This window comes from Ptychodera flava, chromosome 13 (genome assembly GCF_041260155.1).
Source record: "Ptychodera flava strain L36383 chromosome 13, AS_Pfla_20210202, whole genome shotgun sequence".
NCBI lineage: Eukaryota > Metazoa > Hemichordata > Enteropneusta > Ptychoderidae > Ptychodera > Ptychodera flava.
In genome coordinates, this window is record NC_091940.1 from 25615656 (window position 1) to 25642448 (window position 26793).

Genomic DNA, 26793 nt, shown 5'->3' on the forward strand with positions numbered 1-26793 from the left:
TTCTTTTGACGTCTTGTGACCACTAATGCACTGTGATCCTGCGAGGCAAGCGCATCCTCACCTAGAAGAATGTCCTTAGTTTTATAATTCCATATCCCTATACGTAAAAGTCCAGAGAAACTTTCACTTTCAATGTGGGCTTTGACAACAGGTGCTTCATGCACTGTTTCATCATTGGATACTTTTGCATAGTATTTGTAATCATAAACAATATTTTTTACACTCTTGCTACGACTAAAACGCCTACTGACCCTTTGCACTGGTATCCAAAATTGTATGATATATGTCCCACATTTCGCTGTTTGGAGACAGCTGTTACAAACATGGTCTGAATCTAACATGTCCAAAAGCTTTCCCTTCAGTGATAAAATATAACCAGCATATATTTCCGACAAGACCGAAGAAGATTGTGTCCACAGTGAACTATTTTACAAACCAGCGTATTGTACGGAGTCAGTTTCTTTCAAAAAGATACAAAACAGGCCCCTACAGAACCCCGTTATTTTCATAACAGAGATTGGTCCCAGTTTCTTCTGATGTACCATATTTTATCTCTCAAGGGTCTTTAATTTTAAAACGTCGTTCTTTAAGGTAAATACTCCTGAAACAGGATTGAAATCGTAAAGGTTGTTTGAGATTTAAATTAAAAAACAAGGTGAATATAACAACGTGTATGACGAAGGTTAGTAGTTTTTTAAAAAGATATGCAGTAAAATATACATCGTGAAGTGCGTCTCAAGATTTAGAACCAGCTTCCTGTAAAGAAACAGCACACACTGTTCACGGGAAGACAAAAGCCTGGCGTGGCTTATTAGCAGATGATAATTATGGTAGCTGAAGAGGCAATCTGATTAAAATCATATGTAGAGTACGGCGACGTCTACTTACACATACGCGGTATCTCTTACTGTCGCCTCTCACTAGTGCCGTTATTTTCATAACAGAGAGAGGTGAGAGGCGACAGCAAGAGAATACCGCGTATGTGTAAGTAGACGTCGCCGTACTCTACATCTGATTTTAATCAGATTGCTGAAGAGGCAGCTTGTAAAGAAGTACTTTTTAACCGGTAATCATTGTATATATTTCCCAGGTAATTTCATTTTTCTTATGGCCATACACAATATAGATCACGTTATTTTTCAAAAAGAAGTTAATCGAAATCTAGTGTGTTTTAGCTGTATTCGATTTAATGCGATACAACCAGGACAATATATGTTCTTGCAGGTGAAACATCCCTGAAAATAGTAAAGCTGCTTTTATGAAGAATATCACCTAACACTTTTCGACAAAGCTGGAAAGCTGCTCAAATTCCAATGACTAAGTTGCTTCTACCTTGACAGCCGAAACTTCTAAGAAAGAGAATTGTGTGAAATACCAACGCAAGGTCATAATATAGAGTGCCCTCTCGTCTGAACGGAATGTCAAAACAAATCCCGCAACTTATTTCAGCGCCAAGTTACGAGTTTGTTGTTCTCCTACTCGATAGGAATGTACCATGACTTTTTCCTTAGCCCTTGAAATCTTCACCAGGTGCAGTGTCGCTGATGACCTCTCACCTCACGCCTTATGTCACTTTTCTCCCCTCCCCCTCCCCAAAACCTCGACGACGTGGAAACCTGCGGCAACACCGATAGTAAATCAACAACTTTATCGTTGCCTTATGTTATGGCTGACGATTTAGTATTACGAAAAAGGGCATTTTTATTGAATAAATCGTTGTCTATGCATAACTACGATGACGCCACTTTGTTTTTAATAAGAATAACTACACAAAAGACGTCAACTTGCGTGAAAACCAATTTTAACATGAATTGGCTGTCTATTCTGGGGTCTCATCTTAGCACCTATTGTTTATTGTGTACTGCTTGATTGTCCATCTTAGACTATGTGTGGATTCGATCACGGGCCATCTACCCTGTAATATTCATACTCGGCGTCGGGCAGAAGTTCAGAAGAAGTCAGTAGTTCGTTGAAGAGGAAACAAGCAGACTCCGTTGAAATCAGGTTATCGACATTCTGATAGTGGAAACTTTGACAGCCGTCGTTTGCAGTGCATGCGCTCGCGCAGCCTATGATGGTCGAGGCAGTCGTCTGTATCAAGGGCGTGACGGCCGGTCCAACCATTCCGTCGCCTTCCTTGTAAAATAGGCCACTACGAAAGTTGGCAGTTCGCTTTATTTTGTGTGGTGTTCCTGAAGCAAAGGATAACAGATGATGATAAGCCGTCCGTCACGCACAGTTAACACCAGTTATGAAACAATGAGTTATTGACAATGATGCATTCATCATTTTTGACCCAGAAAGTACTGTTTCTTCAATGTTAATGTAAAAGCTACCCTTGTGAACACAATGCACAATAAGTTATGTTATTTCTCACCCGTCAAATAGATGCTAGACCTGATTAAACTTCTGTTGACAACAATAATAACATTAGACCACAGACAGTAGAAGCGAACTGGACTGACTATATGGGCAAGCTGAAAAACAGGCATTTCGAAACGATTTTTGGAGTAGAATACTATGTTTTACAAATAGAACGAAATAAGTGGAAACAACATCAAAACTTACAGGTAATGGAGTTTTCATATAAAGTTTACTTCTCAATCAGCAAAAGGCAAAAAGTTCACTTCATTTTGTGACATCCTATGTGCATGAGACGATGTAGAAAAATCTCTAGGTCGGATAAAAACACTTGAAAGTTTCAGTTTACAAGGACGGCCAAACAGCGTTTCGATAAATTGTGCATAATAAATTCATGATCGGAGGATATTTTTACACAAAAAATGAATGTTGAGGGGGACAGTCGCTCGTGATAAATAATTCACAAAAAACAAAACTAAACAAAAACAGTTGGTTGACTGGGAATTACACTCACCTGCTGTGCAAGTCAATTCACTTTCACTGTAACCCCACCAGGTATCGTCACAATTACACACACCATTGTCACAGAATCCGTGTACGCAGCGAGCGTCTGAGAGACAGGCTGCAGAGAGAGAGAGAGAGAGAGAGAGAGAGAGAGGAGAGAGAGAGAGAGAGGGAGAGAGAGAGGGAGAGAGAGAGAGGTAGGGAGGGAGAGAGGGAGAGAGCATTATAACAAGAACTGAATATTGTCGGTGTGGTGACGTATACCTTGGGAATTACAATCGATTTAACACCGTATTCTATCACAAATCCTAAGGTCTACAATTCTTTTTTTTATAATATTTTTATTTTATTTATCAATAACAAAGACAAAGACTGGCAAAGGCTGTTACAAAAGTCTAAACCAAAGGCAAAAAGGAAAAACTACAGATACTGCAAGGACAATATTTAAAATGGATACATTCATTGTACAGAGCTGGGTTCATTTTCAGAGAGATAGGAGGAACTATGCGGCAAATTCCTTCCATTTATCTTTATAAATAGACACTGTGTTCTTTCTTGTTGAAATAAAAAATGCTAGTCTTTGAATATGTTTGACTGTAATTCTCAATATCTGAAACGTTGGTGCTTCTTTTTTAAGTTTACAGTCATAAATATACTTTTTGTACACCAGTACTATGTTATTGAGTAAATCTGACCAATTGTTTTCACCGAAAATAATCTGTCTTTGTGTTGGATTGTTTGGACTATTTAAAGTTGCGTGCCATAATTTGCACATATCTTTCCATACACTTTTAACAATGTCACATTCCAAGGTCTACAATTCTTTGCAAACAAAATCGTACGCTCCACATATCGATACTTATCCTGGTTGGAATGCACGGATTAAAAGTATACAATATGAGCCAATTTCACGACATAATAGACGAAAATTGACTTCGACAATTTCAGGCTTTTCGGAGATGGTTGAGCAGAAAAGCAAGTAGCATTCTTAGAATTTAATCGTACGGGTAAGTCAGCCATGTTATTAACAGAAACACATTGCTTGGAAGTAGCACTGTCCCACTGTCAAATACCATTATTGGACACAGTATTCACAAGACGAAGGGTGTCTTTCACAATGCGCCCTCTTTGACAAGGCTCACAGCATTTCACAACCGGAAACTGATCTTGAGTTGTGTAGCTGCCGTTCTGTTTTGTTCAGAAAACACCAGGTGCCGCCAACTGGTAGATTTCATCAGTTTCGCAAAATCATCACAAAACATGTTTTGAAGGCTGATATACCGATTTTACTTTTTTTGACCTTGACCTAAAATTTGGAGGGGAAATTAGAGCTGTTCGTAACTGCCCTCCCACTAGCATACACGGGAAAAATAAAATGCCCTCCCACTGAATTTTGACGCCCACAGCCCTCCAGTATCTATGGTCTGCCCGCTCCCCACTCCCCACAACAATTCAAGCTCCCCACTGCCCTCTCCCCACTACTGACATTCCCCATTGCCCACTTAATGTCCTCTAGGCAATCAAAGACAGCGCAAAACCTTGAAAGCAGATAGTACTAATACCTTAGAACATTGCGCCCCTCTAAGTTAGGCGCTTATATCTCCCCACAAGTTCTATCAAGCACGACTTTCCCCTCCCTCTCCGTATTTTCCGTTACCCACTGTCAAAAATATTCTGCCCGACCACAGAAAAAATGAAATTTCTTCCCCGCCCACAGTAAATACTAACTTTTTCTCCCTGCCCGCTGATTAGTTTTGAAATTTGCCCGCCCGCTGAAAAATTGCGCACGAACACCTTTTTGCACGAACAGCTTAGTTGGCGGCACCTGAAACACACGGTGGCACCAAAGATTATTACTGATTGTAGCTATCAGTTCTATTCAAATCCTCCAATGGCGACGCAAGATATCCTCAGGTTTGCGTGTACGTAACTAGACGGAAACACAAAGTTCATATGAACTCGGCCGACAAAATACGCATGGAAGTACAAGGTGCGCGTCATTTCAGTCATTTGTTAGGTACTCACCCGTGCACAGCCCGTCACCGTCTTTACCCCAACCATCCAAACACATACAACTGTTCAGGAAGCAAGTTCCATGATAACAGTCCGCGTCGTCATCGCACACTGGATCAGGTACTGGAAAATATTAAGAAAGAGAATGTACAATATAAAAATGTTTTAATATATGTCAACTGGCATAAGTGAGCATTAATTTACTGTTGGAACACGATGACCGATAAAAAGACTGGCTTTGACGTTTGATATCATGATGATTATTTATATTTTTATAAATTTTTATTATGATGATATTTATTTATTATTATGTTTCATAACAACGCATTGCATATAATATGCGATGTTATAGTTGACGAATAAATCTCGTCAGGACTAATATTAAATTGTCAACATTAAAGTAGTATATGTCCCGGGGACAGATAGTTGGACTCTCAAATTTTAACATATTCTTTTGGCTTACCAGTTGCAACTGCTGTGAAACGTCAGACAAAAACAAAACTACGTTACCGACGATTAATAAACCGTTGCTTTGGTAAACTTGTTGCATTCAAAAGAGACCATGTCTCTCAGTAACTTTTGTGGGCATAAAAAGACAAGAAAAAATCTCACAGACTGGTGTAAGCTTTAAGAAAATGGCGGAACGTTTTTGTGTTGCAGCATGACAACATTTCTCTGTTTTCTCGTCGTAATGAGGGCAATGCCGAGACGGTCCAAAAACATGTAGTCTTCAAGCAAAACATGACATTTTCTTTATATCTTGAGTAGTAATTTCGTTTTCGCCTTAAATACTGTAGACGAAACGAAAACGGTCTGTAACAATGCGGTGCCTCGACATATATTTGTGTGCACTGCAGGGACAGCACAAACTTTCTCCTAATTTGAACTGTGGTGTGTGTTTGTTCGCACATATTGAGGTACAAACAAGTACCTCATGGTTTTCCATAAGCCTTTGTTTGAATTTGTTGAATTTGAATTGATTTATCATAAATCTCAATTTCTATGTGAAGCACATATGTTGGTTTTTCCGTTAGTTCGGTGGTTGATTGGTTTGTTTTGTTGTTTTCTGTGCTGGCCCACAGACAGAATTAACCAGCTTGTGTTGGACTGCGAGGCTGCATGTCTTTTCGTCAAAGTGTTAATATCTAGACCTTATTACATACCGGTGCAGGCCAATGTGATCGGATCGACTGGAACACCAGGATCGTCACAAACACACGCTCCGCCGACACACGAACCAGCCGCACAAGCTCTGTCGTCGCTACAAGCTATGAGAAGTTTGAATGTAAGTAAGATTACATCCACAGATGATAAAAGTTCTTTTGTTTTGCTGATGTAGTTACATTAGCGTCACGAAAACAAAATTTTACAGCATTTTTAAATATAAGAGGTTGGGTTATGTCTCATTATTTTCTTGACGATTTTAGGAATATCAACGTTCTTATCTATACTGAAGCCACAGTCTGCTGACACTCCATGCATGCTCACAACAACTGCACTTCGATTATATATCTTCCCCGGACGAAGTTTTCGATTTAACCCTTTGGCGATAGCGATTTACAACACACCTGTTGAAAACGTGTTCGTCTCTCTGGCTCCCTGTTCGTCTACCTGTTTGTTTATTTGATTTGTTTTTATCGAATCTTCCATTCATTTCGATCGACTCCAGTATCGGCTACATATGTTCAAGACACCATCATTGAAAGGAAAACGGAAGGTAATACGCAATTAGATAGAAGTTCATTTCTTACATTTGCACGTCTTGGTAGCTGGGTCAACCGTCCAGTACGGCTCGCATTTGCACACACCTAATGAACTGCATGTTCCGCGAATACATGTCGCATCCGAGCTACATATCGCTGTAAATGAACGTTGAAGAGTAGAATATTTTGTGAATACTTGAATCATATGGATGGTGTTCTTTCGAAAACAGCACTCACTTTCTAATTTTTGCATTCGCTTTGTGATTGACATACAAATAAAAATAGTGAAAAATCATTTAAAGTTCAGTTACTGGCCCTCTAGAGTTGGTTGAGAAGGGGAAGAAATCTTCTTCCTATTAACTCTACTATCATTATATGAAGGGGTGGTTCACAGTCCATTTAGTACCAATCAGAGATATGATTAAAATGATTTTGATTCTGTAAATAAATGTTTTTGCTTCGAAACATACACGCCAAAAACATGAGCAATGCATTTTAAATACAAACTCGTCCATTTTAACTTGCCTTTAAGGCGAAGTTCAAAAATAAAATTTACACGGTTACGTACGTAAAATTCGTATAATACGCAAGAAATGCCAGATGATAGATTGCTGTTGATTTCGATTATGGTGTTAAAGAAGTTCAATGTATCTTGACCTGTCAGTTGATAAGTATACTTACGTGTAATTGGACTGATCTTGCACCATACAGCCCTATTCACACCATCACATGCGTATCTTCGCCATGTGCTTCCGTCGTCCAGGGACATGTAAAAACAGTCCTTGCTATTATCTACGGGGTCCTCGCGATTGATGTTGGTGTACTGGGCCAGAGTCGAACGGTCAGAGAGTTCCACTTGTCCGTCGAGGTCACGCGTGTTTTGACCTAACCATGGAACGTTGCTGTTGGAAAGAGTCGTGGACTTGTGAGTTCTCCAGAAGCTTATGACTTAACACAATCGTGATATATCTATCTAGAATTAAGAACGATGATCCAAGTGTCACAATCTAGACGCATGCGGGTCCTTTGAATGCAGATAAGCAATTATTCAATGCACCGTTGTATCATCTAAAAAGTTGGTAAAAAGTTTAATCGGACCATTTTCATCATCAAGGTGCAGTGAAATACAAATCTGCATGCAGCAGTGTCCTGATATACATGCCAAACTGTATCTCAGCTCGTTTGTTTGTTGTACACAGCTTTAATTAGTACAGTAGTGTAGCAAAGATTGAAATGTTTACAAATCGCTATTATGCTGTGTACATGTACGCATGCGTTGACATACTGGATTCGGTTACCCCTAGCCCCAGCAGGTTGGTGGCAATGTCCGGCCTGTAAATGTTCCGGGACATATGTTTTGAGTAGTATCATACCAAAACTGCGGATGGATTATAGAAAATGAATTCCCCATCTTTAAATGCAGCAATGACTATAACTACAAACACCATCAGCATGCCCTATAGTGCCTGTCTTCTGTCTGTCTTCCTCTCCTCTTTGTCTGTCTATCTATCTGTCTGTCTGTCTGTCTGTCTGTCTGTCTGTCTCTCTCTCTCTCTCTCTCTCTCTCTCTCTCTCTCTCTCTCTCTCAGTTCTTACCTTGTTGAGCGGGACACAATCTCTGCGTAAATGACAAAGTTTTCATCCTCATCTTCGACGTCAAGGAGACCACTGTTCACACTTACGAACGTTGGCTCGCAATAATTCACCTTTGATGCAGACCAACTAGCGGCTGTGCCTAACGAGGAGTAGCAAGATCCGGTTCTTGGATTGAAAAATGGCTCAGCCGGACCGAAATTGAGATGACCGGTGTACGGGCAAGTAGCTGAAAAAGCGAAATACATTATCTTCCGCATTATTTGGGGGACAATCCGAGAAAGTTAGAAATATTGACCCGTCTGCACTCATGAATATAAAGCAAGATGAACAGTTATGCCAATACATACATACATACATACATACATACATACATACATACATACATACATACATACATACATACAGTACCATACAATACCATACATACATACATATGTAACCGGCTCCTGGCAACGGTATCGAAACAAACCGGTCCGAAGCTCAGCCAAATTAATTTCTCGAGCTGGGGCCACCTGGTTCGAATTTGGCGTTGGCTTTGTAAGTATACAACAACAGGGAGCAGGGTGTGAAATGAGAAACCACCACACTCATATAACATGAAATATACTCTGTATTACTAATTGCACCACGTGCAATGTTGATAAACAAATACTTCAAATTGTTTACAAACACTGTTTACAATAACAACAACGTCAGAGAACTGCTTTGTTCTAGTACTGATAAACCGTAAACATCAGTATCGAATACAGACTTCAAAAGATGTAAAAAATCTCTGTACTGAATTATCAAAACTGCATTCAGTTGAGACTATGTCATCGAAAACTATATGCGTTGAAGTGTTCATCAATAAACATTGAAATACCTCTGTCCGCACAACACTTTACTAAAATGGTACACTTGACCAGAGGGACTGTGACTTGACTCATAAAAACACTCAGAAACTATACTCAGAATATCAACATGCGACTTGGGGTCTTGTATGAAGAATGTGACAAATGTCCGTATTGATCACACACATTATAGTCCGCAACAACGAAGAGAACTTGAAGTTAACACTCGTCGGGTCGACGTCTCATATACACGAACACTGTAGTTACATCTCTTCGGGTACTCGGCAAACTTCGTGCAACCGTCGGATTCCTTGTTGGATCGGCGATTACATCCTGGATACTTCTGTAGAGTTTACATCAATCAATCGACGGAATACGCTGAAATGTCTCACTAAATGTTTATCGCAATGACATCCAGTGTCTATGGATCACATAAAATGTCAGCAATCTGACTAAACTTACTGAAAACTGTCCGCTTTCACTCTCAATGACGAACGACTACCTCTCCGCTCTGTCGGCATCTGGTACCACCGCGCAGGGCTTCTTCTGTATCACATGTAGTGATCGAGCCGTGCTCTATCGACTGTCCAGGATAGCTCTACTCGTTCCATGAAAACAGTCTATCCCGCGGAAATCTGGTTTCTGCAGACCCGTCAGACTTGGCGACAGTCTGACATGGAAAGGCAAGTCCGTCTTTGCACTCACAACACTGATACATCTAGATAAAATGCACAATGACACTCAAACTTGCGTCCAAGTTTGACGCCATACCAAAAAAGTCTCGAAAGTTCTGAAACTGAACTTCCTAGCTGAGTCATAATTAACAATTGTCTCGCTAGTCGTATCGAAATAATTACCATAGCAAAATGTACTGGTTACACTCTCCCCTGCTCCGGGAAAGTGCGTCCCGCACTTTTGCACACTTGCGGAATGCATGATACTCATCTCAATAGAATATCACAAAAATTACACTCAACTCTTGTAAGTGAAGTGAAATACTTCTCACATAGAATTAAATGGCATCTGAGTGCCTGTCTCAATTACATAAGACAAATTGAGAAATGCTATATGCTGTGTATGTGCATATAGGCAGAAAGGGCTCTTTAGAAATACCAAGACTTTTTATACAAACAATGTAGTCTGGATAACATCATAAATATACGACAGTGATTTCCCCTTTTTTAATGACATGTATGTCATCAGCATAACACATACGATCACTTACTTTACTCAAAAATAAAACATGCAACTATTTGCACAAAGGTTCAATAAGACTACTCAACACTGTTAAGTAAATCCATAGTACTGGGGTTTCTTGCGTAGTCTCTTTGATCTCCTTATGATTGGGGATACATTGCCATCTATCATAGCATCAACAATTGATTCATCGTCCGTTGGCTGCATTGCGCTCGTTTCATCAGGTTCTATCATTGCAACATTCAGTGAATCATTCATCACTTCTGGTCCCATCTGAGTACTTTCAGACAGTCTGTACTCGTTCTGGCTATAGTTAAAAGTATCCACATCAAATGATGATGGCCCTTGTACACCCCGTGTACTAGGTACTGACAATGGGCTCACTGCCCGTGGCTCCAATAGGGTAGGCACACTAGTTTCGTGTACAACATCACTACTGTTGGTTCTACTATCCTCCAACGGTACATTTCTGCTTCCCACTCTCTGTACAGGTGCTTGTTTCTCCATCCAATGGGGAATAAAAGCTGGTGCACAGGGGTTGAGACCTATCATGTACTCATCATCTTCTTCGTCACAACTGACATCACCCTTATGAAAATTTTAGCCTTCCCGACAAGATTTTCGGGAGCTCTCCAGAAAAGGTCCCGCAGTGGTCCAGGAGCTCTCCAGGACCATCTTTCCGGGAGAGCGTGGCATTGCTATTCAAATTAGGTTTGCTGGATCCCTCCCGGAAAGATTAATGTCTCTCTGCAGGACAGGTTAGCTGTCGCTCTGCTGGACGGTTATAGCTGCCGCTCTGCTGGGCTGGTTAGGTGTCGCTCTGCCGGGCGGGTTAGCTGTCGCTCTGCCGGGCAGGTTAGCTGCCGCTCTGCTGGGCAGATTAGCTGCTGCTCTGCCAGGCAGGCTAGCTACTGCTCTGCCAGGCAGGCTAGCTGCTGCTCTGCCATACAAAAATCAACCTACCTTCTGCAATCTGACTAACATTTACTCCAACAACCTGAAACTTATCACTGCTGCTGAAAATCAGCCATTACCAAGCCATCATCTCACAACCTACACCACTCTGCTGCCCCCCAAAAAGAATGCAAGGGCTAAAAATTTGGTAGGAATAAAATTTAATCCACCATATTTTTAAAGCCAATCAACATGACCGATATAAAAAATGTTCAAGTGTCCGTAAAGTCCTTAACTTCATATTGTCACAACGACGGATTATTCTGAAAGACTTGTACTTGTCTGTTACAGCTTTGGTTATTGCTTGACTTGTCATCTTGAAGTTGTCCTATGTGTAAGCTGGAAAAAAATATAAAAAAGTTCAAGTCAGATATAAAGTTTATCAAACTTATGACAAAATTATGTATGCAAGTTAGAATCCTCGTTGGAGTTGAAAATTTTGACTCGTTCAACAGCCATCAAACATTGAAGACTGTGAAATTTGCATGTATTCATAAAATAAAGAAATGTTCCCTCAACTTGTGAATGACAAAATGTGATTTATAGCAGTAGTCTAGTATCAATCTGTTCAACTTGCAATTTGCTTCAAACTAGGAAAGAAGTAGAATCATTGGCATAAAACAAAATTTAATTTGCAGATGATTTATCCCCTGCAGTTATTCCGTTAAGATTGTAGACTTCACCATGTAAAACTCGCTTGGTTTGAGTACGCTTCATTGCATACCTACATGAACTTTCTAAAAGCCAAATTGAAACATAGTTAGAAAAAAGGTAGGTCTGTACTGAGCTTATATCTAAGTTGCTTATCAAAGGTTGCAGCATTAAATGCAATAGAATATTGTATGCATATTTTGTGATGTAAGAGTTCATGTAGAACTTCAATGAAATATTGTTATGAAATATTGTAAATTAATTACTGATTCCCCTACAATATGCCAGCAAAATATCTACAGGTTACATATAAACAAATGTCAAAATACGTTAATAAAAATTTTAAAATAAACTTCAATTTTAAGGACACACGTTCAGAATGATCTTATAGGCAGACAGATGTATATTGATGTCATAGAGAAGTACGTTTTGGAATACATGTAGCAGGTACCAGACTCGGTCAAGAGTTTGAGAACTTAATCGTATCCAACAATTCCTACATGTATTGTTCTTCTTTGTTTTATATCTGTCCTTTTATATCGTACATTGAGGGAAATTTGTATACATGAGCAAAAGTTTTACCTTTGCCAATGCAAGAGAGAAGTATACTATTGTCGATAATAGTGTCGGCATGTACTCCATTTTTTGTGTACACTGTACCATTGTCCCTCTATCGTTGTACACTCTACGTTCAACCTCACTAGTTATATACCAATTTATTAGAATTCATACAATTGAACAGTATTACTCGAGAATTGCGCCGAACAAAAACAGTAAAAAACTACGTCTTCACGTCACAGAGAAGGCAAATCGAAAATGTACTTACCGAAGTTTAAACGATCGCCTAGATCCACGGGGATGTTATGGTGGTCATTGTTCAAATCGACGAGCCGATCGATCTCCACAAGCTGATCATGACGACGATGACTTTTTTTACGCGTCGTAAACATTGCCTATAGGTTTTACATACATAGTTAGCGTGTATGAAGTCGTCACGACGATGTCAAACAGCAAATTTACGCGAAATTTTGTCAAACTTATAGGGAAAAATCAGCGACAATTTACTCAGTAATTCAAAGGTCGTAACTGTCCAATAATTGCCGCTGAGATTTGACCTTTCATTGTTTTACCAATCTGACCAATCATAACGAAGTCTTCACATGATCTATGATGTCATCATGCGTGATACTATTACTTCCGGTACAAAGTCCTCGCGATCGCTGCAGTGTAACTAGCATGAAGTACAGCGGACTTCAAAAGCGTTTAAAAAGTACACTGACGGAAAGTTCGTTGAAAAAACCTAGAGCGTTCGATCGACTATCCAAGCAACAGTACATTGAGAGCTCCTGTGGCCATTACTAAGTCGCGACACGATGTCAGAATATAGCAGGAATATAGTGGCGAAACCCTACGTATAGCATTCCCATATGCCGCCGTGCTACAAGTTACAACTGTGTATCGTACAAAGGTACTACTACCGTAAATCTATAGTGTGCCTTTTCGGTTTTACGGGACCCAAGTTTCAATGAAAATTGTATTCTTTGCGACAGAGTGAGATACGAAAACCAACGCATCAGTTCAACTGTGTAAACTTGTGTTCGCGTGTGTTTCTCTGGAGAGTTGAGGTACCCGTATTACGTGCACGGACATGCATCCATGGGTTGAGAACACAATAACAATAATGAAAATGGATTTACAAGATTTATTCCTTGTCTTAAAAACTTCAAAAGTCGGCGATTTAGTAACTGCACTGATCAAAGTAAAAATGATGTTTTTGGAAATAATTGTCGATGAGATAATTTGTAGGCTAAGGTCAAATATTGTCACAGACGTGATGTAAATCCTATAATAAAAGCAAGCAATGAAATGTTATTGTTATCAATTATTATTTCCTTCGTGGACTACGGCCGATTTTCTAGAGATTTTCGTTGCTGCCATGAATTTAATTTTGAATTTTCTTACGGATTAATTTATCATTGGCTCAAAAAGTAACCTGATGGGCAAAGAAAACATTTTCATAGGAATCTTTTGTGGCTGCCTATAGTGTACTCATGAAACAGCATTGTTAATCATCAGAATACCCTTTTTAGCAGTTTGTAGCTCGATCGCCTCAATCACATCATAGCAGCTTTTACTGTCTATTAATTATCACACTGTGAATGAACTATTAGCACTGCAAACCCACGCTCACGTTCATACATTGCTTGGGCTTATGTCTACCATCTGCAAACTTCATTTATTTTTATTTTATTTTTTTTATATTTGTGATAGACAATACCGCAGCAAATATTAAGCTTTAATTCTGATCGCCTCTGTGCAACTATGAACACATGTAAGTCGATCTGTCCTCTGCTACCTCCATGGTCTGATAGTCAAAATACATTAAGTGCAGAGATGCTGCTCCACTCCTATCATTTTCTGTCGCTCTACGGGACAGATTTGTTGTTAGACATATCTGATCAGCCAAAATTATTAGGCCACTAATGTTCCTGCAGAGATGCTGCACCATTCAAGTAATTTGCTGCCGCTCTGCCGGACAGATTTGTAACAAAGTGATCTGCCCAGCTAGCGGGGCAGATTCTGCGGGCCAGAAATCTGCCCTGGAACTCTGCAGCTTTAGTCCCAGAACAGTCCTGTCGCTCTCCTGCAGCTTTCCTGCCGCTCTCCTGCCAGGACCTCATTTTTATAAGGGCACTTCCAGTTTCAGTCTTCTCTTGACTATTACTCTTGCATGGAACTATAGATCGAGGTTTGTTTTTACGATCAGCAGGTTTCGTGGGACTCGTCAGTTTTGGTGCCTCCAGTTTTGAATGATACGGCAGCAGCAAATTGCGATGCAGTATTCTCTGTCGCCCTTTACCAGACATTGGCTTTACGACATACACTGGCAAATCTGGATCCAGCTTCCGTACAACTTGATAGGGTTCTTCTTCCCATCTATCTGCGATCTTTGTCTTTCCTCTGAGGTTGACATTTTTCACTAGTACGCTGTCACCAATTTCCAATACTGCACCTCTTACTTTCTGATCATAGCGCTGTTTGTTATCAGTCGCTCTCTTTTCTGCATGTCTCGACGCGATATCATATGCGTACTGTAATCGCTTTCGAAGAGCATCGGAAAACTCCTCATGCGTGTCTGAACAAGGTTCATCTGGTTGTAGACCAAGATACACATCCATCGGTAGTTTTGGATGTCGCCCAAACATGAGATAGTAGGGCGAGTAACCCGTACTGTCATTTCTAGTGCAATTGTAGGCATGCACTAACGGTGCCACATAGGATTTCCAGTCTTTCTTCCTTTCATTATCAAGAGTTCCCAACATCTCCAGCAAAATTCTGTTAAAACGTTCGCACTGACCATTGCCTTGTGGGTGGTACGGCGTAGTCCTCGATTTCTCTATACCAGCAATTTCACATAATCCCCTGATGATCTTGGATTCGAAGTTACGACCCTGATCTGAGTGTAACCTACTGGGGAACCCATAATGTACCAGGAAGTTATCAAGGAGATGTCTTGCTGTCGTCTTGGCAGACTGTGGTTTCTTGTGGGATGGCCACCGCATATCGCGTAAAGTGGTCGGTGATCACCAATACATCTTTGATGCCACCTTTTGACTCTTCTAAGGACACAAAGTCCATGCAGACAAGCTCCATGGGTTGGCTGGTCTTTATGTTAACTAGGGGCGCACGCAACTTCGCTCCTGGCGGATTCTTTCTGCGTGTGCATCTAGCACAAGTCTCTACTTTGGTACTAACATCTCGGCTCATGCGTGGCCAATAAAACCGTGCACGCAACAAGTCTAAGGTGCGCTCTTGACCCATATGTCCAGTCTTGTCGTGTACTCCTTCAAGGGCCATGTCTCTGTACGCCTTGGGTAGTACAAGCTGGTAGTGCTTCTGTCCATCTGCTCCAACACGACTCCTGTGCAATACTTCATTTCTAAAGCACAGTCGATTCCATTCTCTCAGACCTATTTGAACATCTGGCTGTTCTTTCTTTCTCTCCGACACAGTGGGAAGTTCACTCTTTGCTTTCCACGCGTACAATCTGCCAATCACTGGGTCTTCTTGTTGAAGTCTCCTCCAGTCTGTCATTCTCAAGGCTGGCAGTGTACTGTCTTCCGGCCATGGTATAGGCTCGTCAATGGCAGCAGGTACTGCTGTGGCGGTGAGGGCAACAGCTTCTACTAATGGTGAATGTGTCACTAACTGACCCTGACACACTGTCTTGAATTGATCAGAAGACAATCTGACTAACTCTGCTGGTCTGCATGTCTGGGGTTTCCTTGACAAGGCATCGGCATCTCCATTATTTCTGCCTGGCCGATATGTTAGGTTGAAGTCATAGTTTGACAACGCCGCTAGCCATCGGTACCCAGTAGCATCCAACTTTGCCGATGTCGTGATGTACGTCAAGGGATTGTTGTCCGTCAGAACTTCTACATAATATCCGTACAAATATTCATTGAATTTCTCCGTCATCGCCCACTTTAACGCAAGGAATTCCAGCTTGTGGGCGGGGTAGTTTTTCTCACTTTGCGATAAACTTCTACTGGCGTAGGCCACTGGTCTCTTCACGACCTTGCCGCCAACAATGTGTTCCTGATACAATGCTGCACCGAGGCCTGAAGTACTGGCATCTGTATGCAGCTCAAAGGGCTTACTGTAATCGGTGTATGCCAGAACAGGTGGGTTGGTTAGCTTTCGAATCAACATGTCGAATGCCTGCTGACACTCTTCAGTCCAGACAAATGTTGGTCGTGTTTGCTTACTATCTGTGGGTTTCTTTCCCCTCTTTCTTCTTGCAGGGAGTCCTGCTGTGAGTTTGGTCAGCGGCCTCGCTATGTTTGCAAACCCCTCTACAAATCTTCGGTAATAACTGGTAAACCCAAGAAATGATTTCAGCTCATGCACATTCTTAGGTACTGGCCATGTTTCTAGCGCTTTCACCTTCTCTGGGTCGGTTTCTACGCCATCCTCGGACACCACATGCTCTAGGTATCTAACTCTATCACAGAAGAACTGGCACTTTGTGTGTTTTATCTTCAAATTGTAGCCTTTGAGGCGGTCCATCACTACTTTCAGTCTGTCAAGGTGTTCTTCAAATGTTGACGAGAACACAATGATGTCGTCAAGATACACCAAACATATCTTCATGTTCAACCCATCCATGCACTGCTCCATTGTGCGCTGAAAGGTAGCTCCTGCATTCTTCAAACCGAATGGCATACGACAACACTCGAAGAAGCCAAGCGGAGTCGTGAATGCCATCTTTGGTATATCCTCTTCTGACACAGCTATCTGCCAATAGTCGCTCTTTAAGTCTATAGACGAGAACCACTTTGCACCCTTAAGTAAGTCTAGAGTTTCTTCTATGCGAGGGATGGGATACGCATCCCGTATGGTGCGAGCATTCAAACAACGATAGTCCACGCACAACCTCGTAGTGCCATCTTTCTTCTGAACGAGGACCACAGGTGCTGCCCACAGGCTGTGCGACTTTCTTATGGCGCCACTATCAAGCATGCCCTTCAGAACTCGTTTCACTTCATCGTACATGGCTGGAGGTATACGGCGATGACGTTCTCTTACTGGTTGGTTATCAGTGACAGGGATCCTGTGCTTTACAACAGTGCAATGTCCAAATCATCTTCATGTTTTGAAAATACAGGGGACTTTTCATCGAACAGCTGCTGGACGGCACACATCTGCTCACCATTCAGCACTGACTCAGACATATCAAATTCAAGACCTCCACTCTTTATGATCTTCTCTCCCTGAGTATCGCAGGTGTGTTGTCTCGCCATGACAACTGGGGGCTCTGACTCGATACCAATCACTGCGCGTGCCACTCCCAGTGGATCACCAGGTTTCAAAACTAAAGTCTTTGAAGTTCTGTTCTGTATCACTATTGGTACCTTTGACCTTTTTCTCCCACACGTCATCTCTGCTAAGATAGGTCCACTTATCCAACCGCTATGTTCGTCCCATCTCCCACTAGGTTCAATGGTTACAACATACTTGTCACCTGGGGGGCCTGACTTCGCCTTGCCCCACAAAGTTTCAGCTTGGTTAGGAGGAACCTTAAGGGGACTTGAAAGTAGAGCACGCACCACTCCCAAATTTCCTTTCTTTCCAATGAATCTGTCTCTGGCCTCTAACCTTTGTAGTGCTTGGCGGCCAATTGTCGAGATCCTATGGCACTGCACTACGCCATGTTTCCTCTTTCCTCCAGTGGTGGTATTTGTACAGGCCTAACAAATTAGTGCCGACTGTCACCAGCACTTCTTTCGAGTACTCTGTGTCCGGCACGACCAATGCTAGGACTGTAAACTCCTGCCCATCACCGAATACTTCTTTAGGAAATGATATACCCACTTCTATGCAACCGAGGAACGGCACAGCCTGCCCTCCTGCCCCTCTGATCTCTAGCAATTCTTCAACTGGGTCAATTGGTAATGACTTCAAATTCTGGTCGTAGAAAGATGAACTCACCATGGTAACCTGTGACCCTGTGTCGATCAAACATCTACATGAAATTCCATTGACAGACGCATACATTTCATTTGGCTCACCAACCAGCCTGTCAGACTTTACACATCTCGTCGCCATAATGGGTGTAGGTCTGGCCTTTCGGCATTAGGGATGTCTGCGACCAGTTGGTTTTATTGTCTGAACCTGCATGATTCAGTCTTCTTTTCTGCTTTCGGTTCAGGGCATCTCTTTGCTATGTGTCCCTCTCCATTGCAGTTATAACACTTAACAGTTTTTTTATTCGGTGATGTACAATCTTTAGACATGTGTCCTTCCTCTCCGCAAGCATAACATTTGTTTGGTTTGCTGGGGGAGCCCTGTTTCTTTTGTGGTTGTCTCTTTTCGTTCAACTTTTCTTTGAGTCTCTGGTTTTCTTTTCGTAAGAGTTCAATCTCGTTTCCTGCATCTGACCTGTTTCGCAGTTCGTGTAACTCTCTTTCCATTTCTGCAATCCGCCTATCAGCATCAGATTGTAGTTGCCTGGCAGCTACCGAGGCAGTTTGTTTCTTTTCCAACTCGTCAATTCGGTCTTGTAATGACTGCATAGGTTTTGTCATTGCCTTCAGTAACTTTTCCATATTACCATAAGAATCAGCTTCGTCAACAGCTGTCCTCTCTGCTGCAACTGACTGGTGAGACTGTCTAGCAGGCGTGTGTTTACCTTGGCTGTTAATACTGGCTCTGTCCCGAACCTCTCGCTCAGCAATACGAACAATTTTCTTCAAGTCTTCAAATGTTTTGCATTTCTCTTTCTGCGGTCTAGCAATGTCAATGACTCTGTCTTCTTTCAAGTTACGCCAAAACACAGAAATTAATGCTTCGTCAATGGCGGACTCAGGTATACCACCATGTCTTTTCACAGTATGTATAGCCCGCTCTAGATGGTCGCCAAACTCAACGGCAGTTTCGTCATCTCTCTGTCGACTGTCTCGGTAAAAACGTTCTAAAAGAGCCGCGCCATCTTCCATTTCACCAAAACTGCCTTCCAGTTTCTTTATGATTTGCTCCACAGTAGCATCACGTCTCATCGTTGTCAATATGCCGGCAGCACGACCTTTCAATGATCTTCGGACAGCGGGGGTTAAGGCTTCGGGCGGATAAATGTTTGAGTCAATCAAAGACTGTATTTGATCCCGCCATATCTCGAATTCAGCGTCACCCTTGCGATTGGGGTCGCCTGAAAATGTATCTATACGAGGTGGTTGGTACACACTTGCCAACATGCTCGTGTCTAACCGTTGACTCCTATTACCAATCAACGTTGAGGGCGTACTTGTCTGTATGGGTCGCGGCTTTGGGTTTGTGCCCTCCAACCCACTCAGGACACCACTGTCTGGCGTTTCTACATCATCACGTCTGCGTGAACCGCCGGGTGTAGCTGTGTTCTTACCATCTGAGGACTTGTACTGCAAACCTCTCCCTCTGCCAGTCTTGGGCAGCGCCCCCAAGGCTGACCTTGACTCAGACTGTACATCAGTTGGACGTCCTTGTCCCACAGGGGTGGTAAAATCCCCTCCCCTTTGAGCCATATGGACAGTCAAATAGGGTGTTTTGTATGACAGTATAACAAAACTCACTAATAAAAAGTACAGCCACATGTAAATAGTACTCGTAATTGCAATAACAAATGACACACAAGAGTGACACTTTGTACTCACAAGCGGAAATAGTAATCTCACAACATGGGCTTTACACAATGAAACACTTTGGCGTTGTTAATTATGAACGTCACCACAAAAAGGGGCGTGGTTCTCATATATATCACACCACTGTTGCTATAACTTTGCCAACATATCTACAATATTACAACCAAACATACAGTGGCCCCACGTTGGGCGCCAATTTGTAACCGGCTCCTGGCAACGGTATCGAAACAAACCGGTCCGAAGCTCAGCCAAATTAATTTCTCGAGCTGGGGCCACCTGGTTCGAATTTGGCGTTGGCTTTGTAAGTATACAACAACAGGGAGCAGGGTGTGAAATGAGAAACCACCACACTCATATAACATGAAATATACTCTGTATTACTAATTGCACCACGTGCAATGTTGATAAACAAATACTTCAAATTGTTTACAAACACTGTTTACAATAACAACAACGTCAGAGAACTGCTTTGTTCTAGTACTGATAAACCGTAAACATCAGTATCGAATACAGACTTCAAAAGATGTAAAAAATCTCTGTACTGAATTATCAAAACTGCATTCAGTTGAGACTATGTCATCGAAAACTATATGCGTTGAAGTGTTCATGAATAAACATTGAAATACCTCTGTCCGCACAACACTTTACTAAAATGGTACACTTGACTCATAAAAACACTCAGAAACTATACTCAGAATATCAACACGCGACTTGGGGTCTTGTATGAAGCATGTGACAAATGTCCGTATTGATCACACACATTATAGTCCGCAACAACGAAGAGAACTTGAAGTTAACACTCGTCGGGTCGATGTTTCATATACACGAACACTGTAGTTACATCTCTTCGGGTACTCGGCAAACTTCGTGCAACCGTCGGATTCCTTGTTGGATCGGCGATTACATCCGGGATACTTCTGTAGAGTTTACATCAATCAATCGACGAAATACGCTGAAATTGTCTCACTAAATGTTTATCGCAATGACATCAAGTGTCTATGGATCACATAAAATGTCAGCAATCTGACTAAACTTACTGAAAACTGTCCGCTTTCACTCTCAATGACGAACGACTACCTCTCCGCTCCGTCGGCATCTGGTACCACTGCGCACGGCTTCTTCTGCATCACATGTAGTGATCGAGCCGCGCTCGATCGACTGTCCAGGATAGCTCTACTCGTTCCATGAAAACAGTCTATCCCGCGGAAATCTGGTTTCTGCAGACCCGTCAGACTTGGCGACAGTCTGACATGGAAAGGCAAGTCCGTCTTTGCGCTCACAACACTGATACATCTAAATACCAGATATGAACTGAAAATGCTCACGTGTTTCATTATATATTGAAGTTATGTGTAAATTTGAACCTTTGCCACATGTTTGCAACTTCATTGAAATTATTATGATCAACATAATGAACAATAATCACCGCTGATTAATTCTAAAAGGTCATGAAGTATACAAATAAGTAGTTAGCTGAAATAAAAATATTAAAGTTCTTTTACTGCTGTCATTGTATCACCACTTTATATAGCAAGTGTAATTACCTTTGGCCAAGTCCTTCAAGCCATATATGCCGAGCTGTGAAAGCTCATTAGATATGCAAATTATAAATTAGCTGACATGAAAATGTGAAATGACTTTCGATATTGTTTTGACCTAGTACCTGGTATAATCATCAATGTACATAGCATGTTTTGCCAACTTTGATCAAGTAAATCCCGGTATATATACCTAATAAGCAAAGTTAATTAAATATGTAAATTAGGAAGTGGCTTTAGTAAAAATGCTTAGTGATTGTCAGTAATGTTGTATCATGGTATCTGCAATATGTGTAGCAAATTTTGTCAATGTTGGTCAAGTCAATTCAGACATATATCTCTAATTAGGAAAGTTCATTAAATATGCAAATTAGGAATTGGCTGAAGAGAAAATGCTTGATGACTTTCAATAATATTGTATTATAGAGTCTTTAATGTACATAGTAAGTTTCATCAATTTTGATCAAGTCCATTCAGATAAATATCCCTAATTATGAAAATTCATTTAATATTCAAATTAGGTTTTGGCTGAAGTAAAATGTCTTTTGACTTTCAATAATGTTATATCACAGTATCTTTGATGTATATAGTAAGTTTCAATAACTACAATCAAGTTAATTCAGATATATATCCCTAATTGGGAAAGTTCATTAAATATGCACATTCGGAATTGGCTGAAGTAAAAATGTTTAATGACTTTCAAAAATGTTGTATCATAGTGGCTTCAATACATGTAGCAAGTTGCATCAACTTTGGTCCAGTCATTTCAAATATATATTCCTAATTAACAAAGTTCATGAAATATGCAAATTAGGAATTGGCTGAAATTAAAACGCTTAATGACTTTCAATAATGTTAAATAATAGTATCTTTAATATACATACCAAGTTTGGTTAATTTTGATCGAGTCAAATCAGACATATATCCCTAGTTAGGAAAGTTCATTAAATATGCAAATTAGCATTTATCTTTCATGTCACCCTTAATGGTTCCCACTGCTGATATATCTTGGTGTGATCAACATTTGTAGCAAATCTCATCAAATTGTGTGCAGTTGTTTTTAATATATATCCATTTTTTCTAAAATCATTAATTATGCAAATGAGCAAAAACTATGCAAGCCACACCCACCAAAAACTAATCAGTTCTTGCCATTTGCTAACTGAATATATGTACCAGATTTGATTCTGATCTGATAAGCCGTTTTTGAGATAATGGACCAACAGACAGACAGACAGACAGACAGACAGACAGACAGACGGACAGACAGACAGACATCGCTGCGACATATGCCCACGTGTGTAAACACGTGAGCAAAAAATGCACACATTACACTCAAACTTGCGTCCAAGTTTGACGCCATACCAAAAAAAGTCTCGAAAGTTCTGAAACTGAACTCCCTAGCTGAGTCATAATAAACAATTGTCTCGCTAGTCGTTACCACAGCAAAATGTACTGGTTACATACATACATACATACATACATACATACATACATACATACATACATACATACAGTACCATACAATACCATACAATTGTAAAATACAGTCATTTGTTCAAATATCAAAGCGTATATTTAACTAACTGGCAATTTGAAAGTGTTTCTATATTCATTACCCATATAATATCTATCTATCTATCTATCTATCTATCTATCTATCTATCTATCTATCTATCTATCTATCTATCTATCTATCTATCTATCGATCTACATAAAATACAACACAATACAATACAATATCATACAATACAATAAAAATGTGAAATACAATTATTTGTTAGATATCTGTATAATTCGATTCTTTTTTGCTGCAAAATGAGAGATAATGGACAATTTTCCATACAGCACGGCTTGACAACGTGCCTCCAATATGTCTGCTGTAAGTTTAACCTTAAACAATGAGTTTTATAAAAATTCGCTGATGAGCCCCTCATTCGAGAAACATGGTGTTCAAGCCAAGGAACACAAACTGATAATTGTATTTACTCACAAAGGGTTCCTTCTCGTAGCCATTGGGCTGGCTCTGCAGCATTCTCTTGGTCGATGAGGGCGTAACCCTGACGGCAGATATATCCAGTCTCTTCACCACAGTGAGCGTTGAGCCAGTATCCGTCGTTGTCTTCCTGAACGCAGACTTTATCAGTGTCGGAGACCGGCTGGCCCGCTGCCCAAAGCGAAGGTGTGCTCAATGAATCGCCGTTGAACCAACTCCACTGGCCGCTAGACCTTTTACTGACACCAATCCACGCAGGAGACTGTTTGTCTGCGAAAAATCGAAAGTATACTTTACATATGTATGTATGTATGTATGTATGTATGTATGTATGTATGTATGTATGTATGTATGTATGTATGTATGTATGTATGTATGTATGTATGTATGTATGTATGGTGCAAGAGTAATAAACTAACCATTAATGTCGACAAGACAAACTACATGATAATTAAAACGCCTCAGAGGAGAGTTACTATAGATGGAAATCTGTCAATTAATAACACTCGGATAAAGGGAGTGACATGTGCAAGGTATCTTGGAATATTAATTGACTCTAATCTCTCTTGGAAATCCCATATTAATAATGTTATAAAAATTATCACATCTGAAATTGGAACATTATCTCGCATTCGTCATTATGTCCCTAGATCCACACTAATTCTTCTCTATAATACCTTAATTCTACCTCATCTTAGCTACTTATAGAGATCTGGGGCAATACCTACTCTTCTCACCTTGAACCTATCCATAGGTTACAAAAGAGAATTGTTCGCCTTTTTACCTTCTGCGATTTCTGCGCCCACTCTAATCCACTTTTCCGTCAACTAAAAATTCTTGACATTAGCAATCTCTGTAAATTTTTAACTTGTACTTTCGTCTTTGATCTAAAACATAATCGTTATTCCCATGACATCACTAAATTTTTTCGACCACTTGTGCATGATTATTCTACTCGTCAAGTCCTTGCTGGAAATGTTTGTATCCCAAAACATAATCTCACTCTCACACAAATCAAATTACGCTCGCTGCTGCAAAACATTGGAACTCACTTCCCTCCTCAATTAAACAGACAACATCAAGACAAAAATTTAAAAAGGAGTTGAAACAAAACCTCCTCCATTCTATGGTTGATTGATTTAGTTTTTCTTCCTTCGTAATTTGTCAGACTTCAAATCTTTTCAACAAGTATTTTTCAGTTATAAATGTTGTTGTACTGTTTTTTTTTTTTTCCTGATTTCATCCCTTTTCCTAAATTGTGATATTTTTTGTTGCTCTGTTTTCCCCACCAATTCCGATATAATATTTTTTGAAGTTATTTCTTTATGTATTTAGTATCAGAGTATGCACCTATTTTGTTCTACATGTATAATATTTTTGCAACTCTAAATACCTTCATTATATAAAATTATTTATTTCATATATTTTGTTGGGGCCATGAAGGAAGATTAGTTCTGCTGAACTATATTTCATGGTCCCCACCAATTGTACATACAGTCATTTTCATAAAATGTTAAACATTTCTTATGGTGAAATAAATTATTATTATTATTATATTTATGTTTGTGTGTATGTATGTATGTATGTATGTATGTATGTATGTATGTATGTATGTATGTATGTATGTATGTATGTATGTATGTATACATGCATGCATGTGCGAAAGTAAGATGACATAATCCTGACAAGAATGTAATAATTAATAAAATAAATGGTATTAATCAATAAAGTCCGACAAAGCAGTAACAGCTGTGATAGGAGAGGGAAACTGTCCGACAGACTGAAGCTTTTTGGAATTCATACCAGTTCTTGCCAAGATAGGTCAAATGAGCTACTAAATATCGAAATTTAGTCAAATTGCTGTCAAGGTCCCACAATATCTATTAACGATAACTGTGAGCCGATGACGAGGTATATTGAATCCTTTAACGCAGTTATAGTTTTCGTGTGGACATCAGAAGCAGTGAAGAATATTTACATAGTTTTGAATTGTTATCATTACAATTTCATCGATTTCGAGTGACAGCTGAACGTTTTCAAGCGTTAGGACAAGGCCAATAATGCGCGATGTCTGGACAATCAGCAATGTAGTCGTACACCAATACAAGATAAGCCCTAAGGAAACGTGCTGTGGTTCCGTTAACAAGCCCTCGGCTACTGGGGTAAGTCGGTCAGGAACTTTTTACGTTTTAGTTTTTTTTCAGTGCGACCTATAAAAAACACCAAATTTGGCAAAATCATGCGTGATTTTTGAAAATAAGAAAAAAAGGAAGGATTTTAAATAGGAAAGGTCGGGTTATCGGAAATCCACAATTTTTTTTTATTTGGCATAAGAGTATCCATACTTTTTACAATTAAAAAGTAGCATTGACAAACTATCTGACCAAATATTGCAGAAGATAATACGGTGACTTGAAACTTCATTTAGGCTTGAACGATTTCTAGATCAGGAATTTAGCTACGGGTACATACATTCATTTGAGTACATAATGCATGGGGGAGAAAAAAGAAACAACCAAACACCTGTAAACATTCCGCTCTGAGATGAGGAGGTATACTTAGCCAATGTACCACCTCTCGATATACAGTCTGAGTGAGCCGCCAGCCAATGTTTTGGCTCGCTGAAGTAGGCAAAGCAGTCACCATCAACTTCTTGCCAAGTGTTGGGGATACACACACAGTAGACGGCTGCGAATATTGAAGCAGGTATACAACATTAGGCATCACCGTGACCAAAATGATTGAGGCGAGAGCAAAATAAGTGAAACTACCTTTGACTTGAAAGTTTGTCGATGTCAAACTCGAAAACGTTTTACAGAAACAACGGATCAAACTTTCGTAATTGAATTCGCCAGTCTGATTCATTTGGCTATAACATGCATCACCTTGCACATTCGTTCTTATAATTGCTGTACTAAAGTCGGCCCTCATTAACTAGAGAACTCGTCTTGCAATCACAAAATTTTGAATATTTAACATATCTAAAATTTCATCACGCGTACAGGGACTTTTGGTCTCATCTTCCACCCCTCTCTCTCTCTCTCTCTCTCTCTCTCTCTCTCTCTCTCTCTCTCTCTCAATGTTCTATACATTATAAATGAGTATATATGTAATGATGTGGAAATTGGCTAAACGAAAAGGCTTAAAACCGTTAAGGGGGAAGTGGTACCTACCTGTAAAGCGTATAGTAAACAGTATGAGATATGGCTGATAATGTAACATGACGTGTACGTATGATGAATGTGTTGTTCGTCGGCTCCTGGTAAAATT

At 40.2% G+C, this 26793-nt stretch overlaps 1 protein-coding gene and 1 long non-coding RNA gene across 2 annotated transcripts; both read right to left on the reverse strand.

The window, feature by feature from the left end:
- Positions 1–1085: 1085 nt before the first annotated feature.
- LOC139148727 (uncharacterized) lies at positions 1086–26793 on the reverse strand. Its single transcript, XM_070720199.1, has 10 exons — positions 26697–26793; positions 26047–26211; positions 23521–23793; positions 8178–8403; positions 7263–7483; positions 6630–6737; positions 6042–6146; positions 4891–5001; positions 2876–2983; positions 1086–2192 (listed from the first exon to the last, which is right to left on the reverse strand). The coding sequence occupies exons 1-10, from the start codon at positions 26743–26745 to the stop codon at positions 1900–1902; spliced, it is 1659 nt and encodes a 552-aa protein (XP_070576300.1). The 5' UTR covers positions 26746–26793; the 3' UTR covers positions 1086–1899.
- Positions 11303–12902, reverse strand: LOC139147962 (uncharacterized). Its single transcript, XR_011555842.1, has 2 exons — positions 12636–12902; positions 11303–11497 (listed from the first exon to the last, which is right to left on the reverse strand). It is a non-coding gene; the product is annotated as an uncharacterized lncRNA (long non-coding RNA).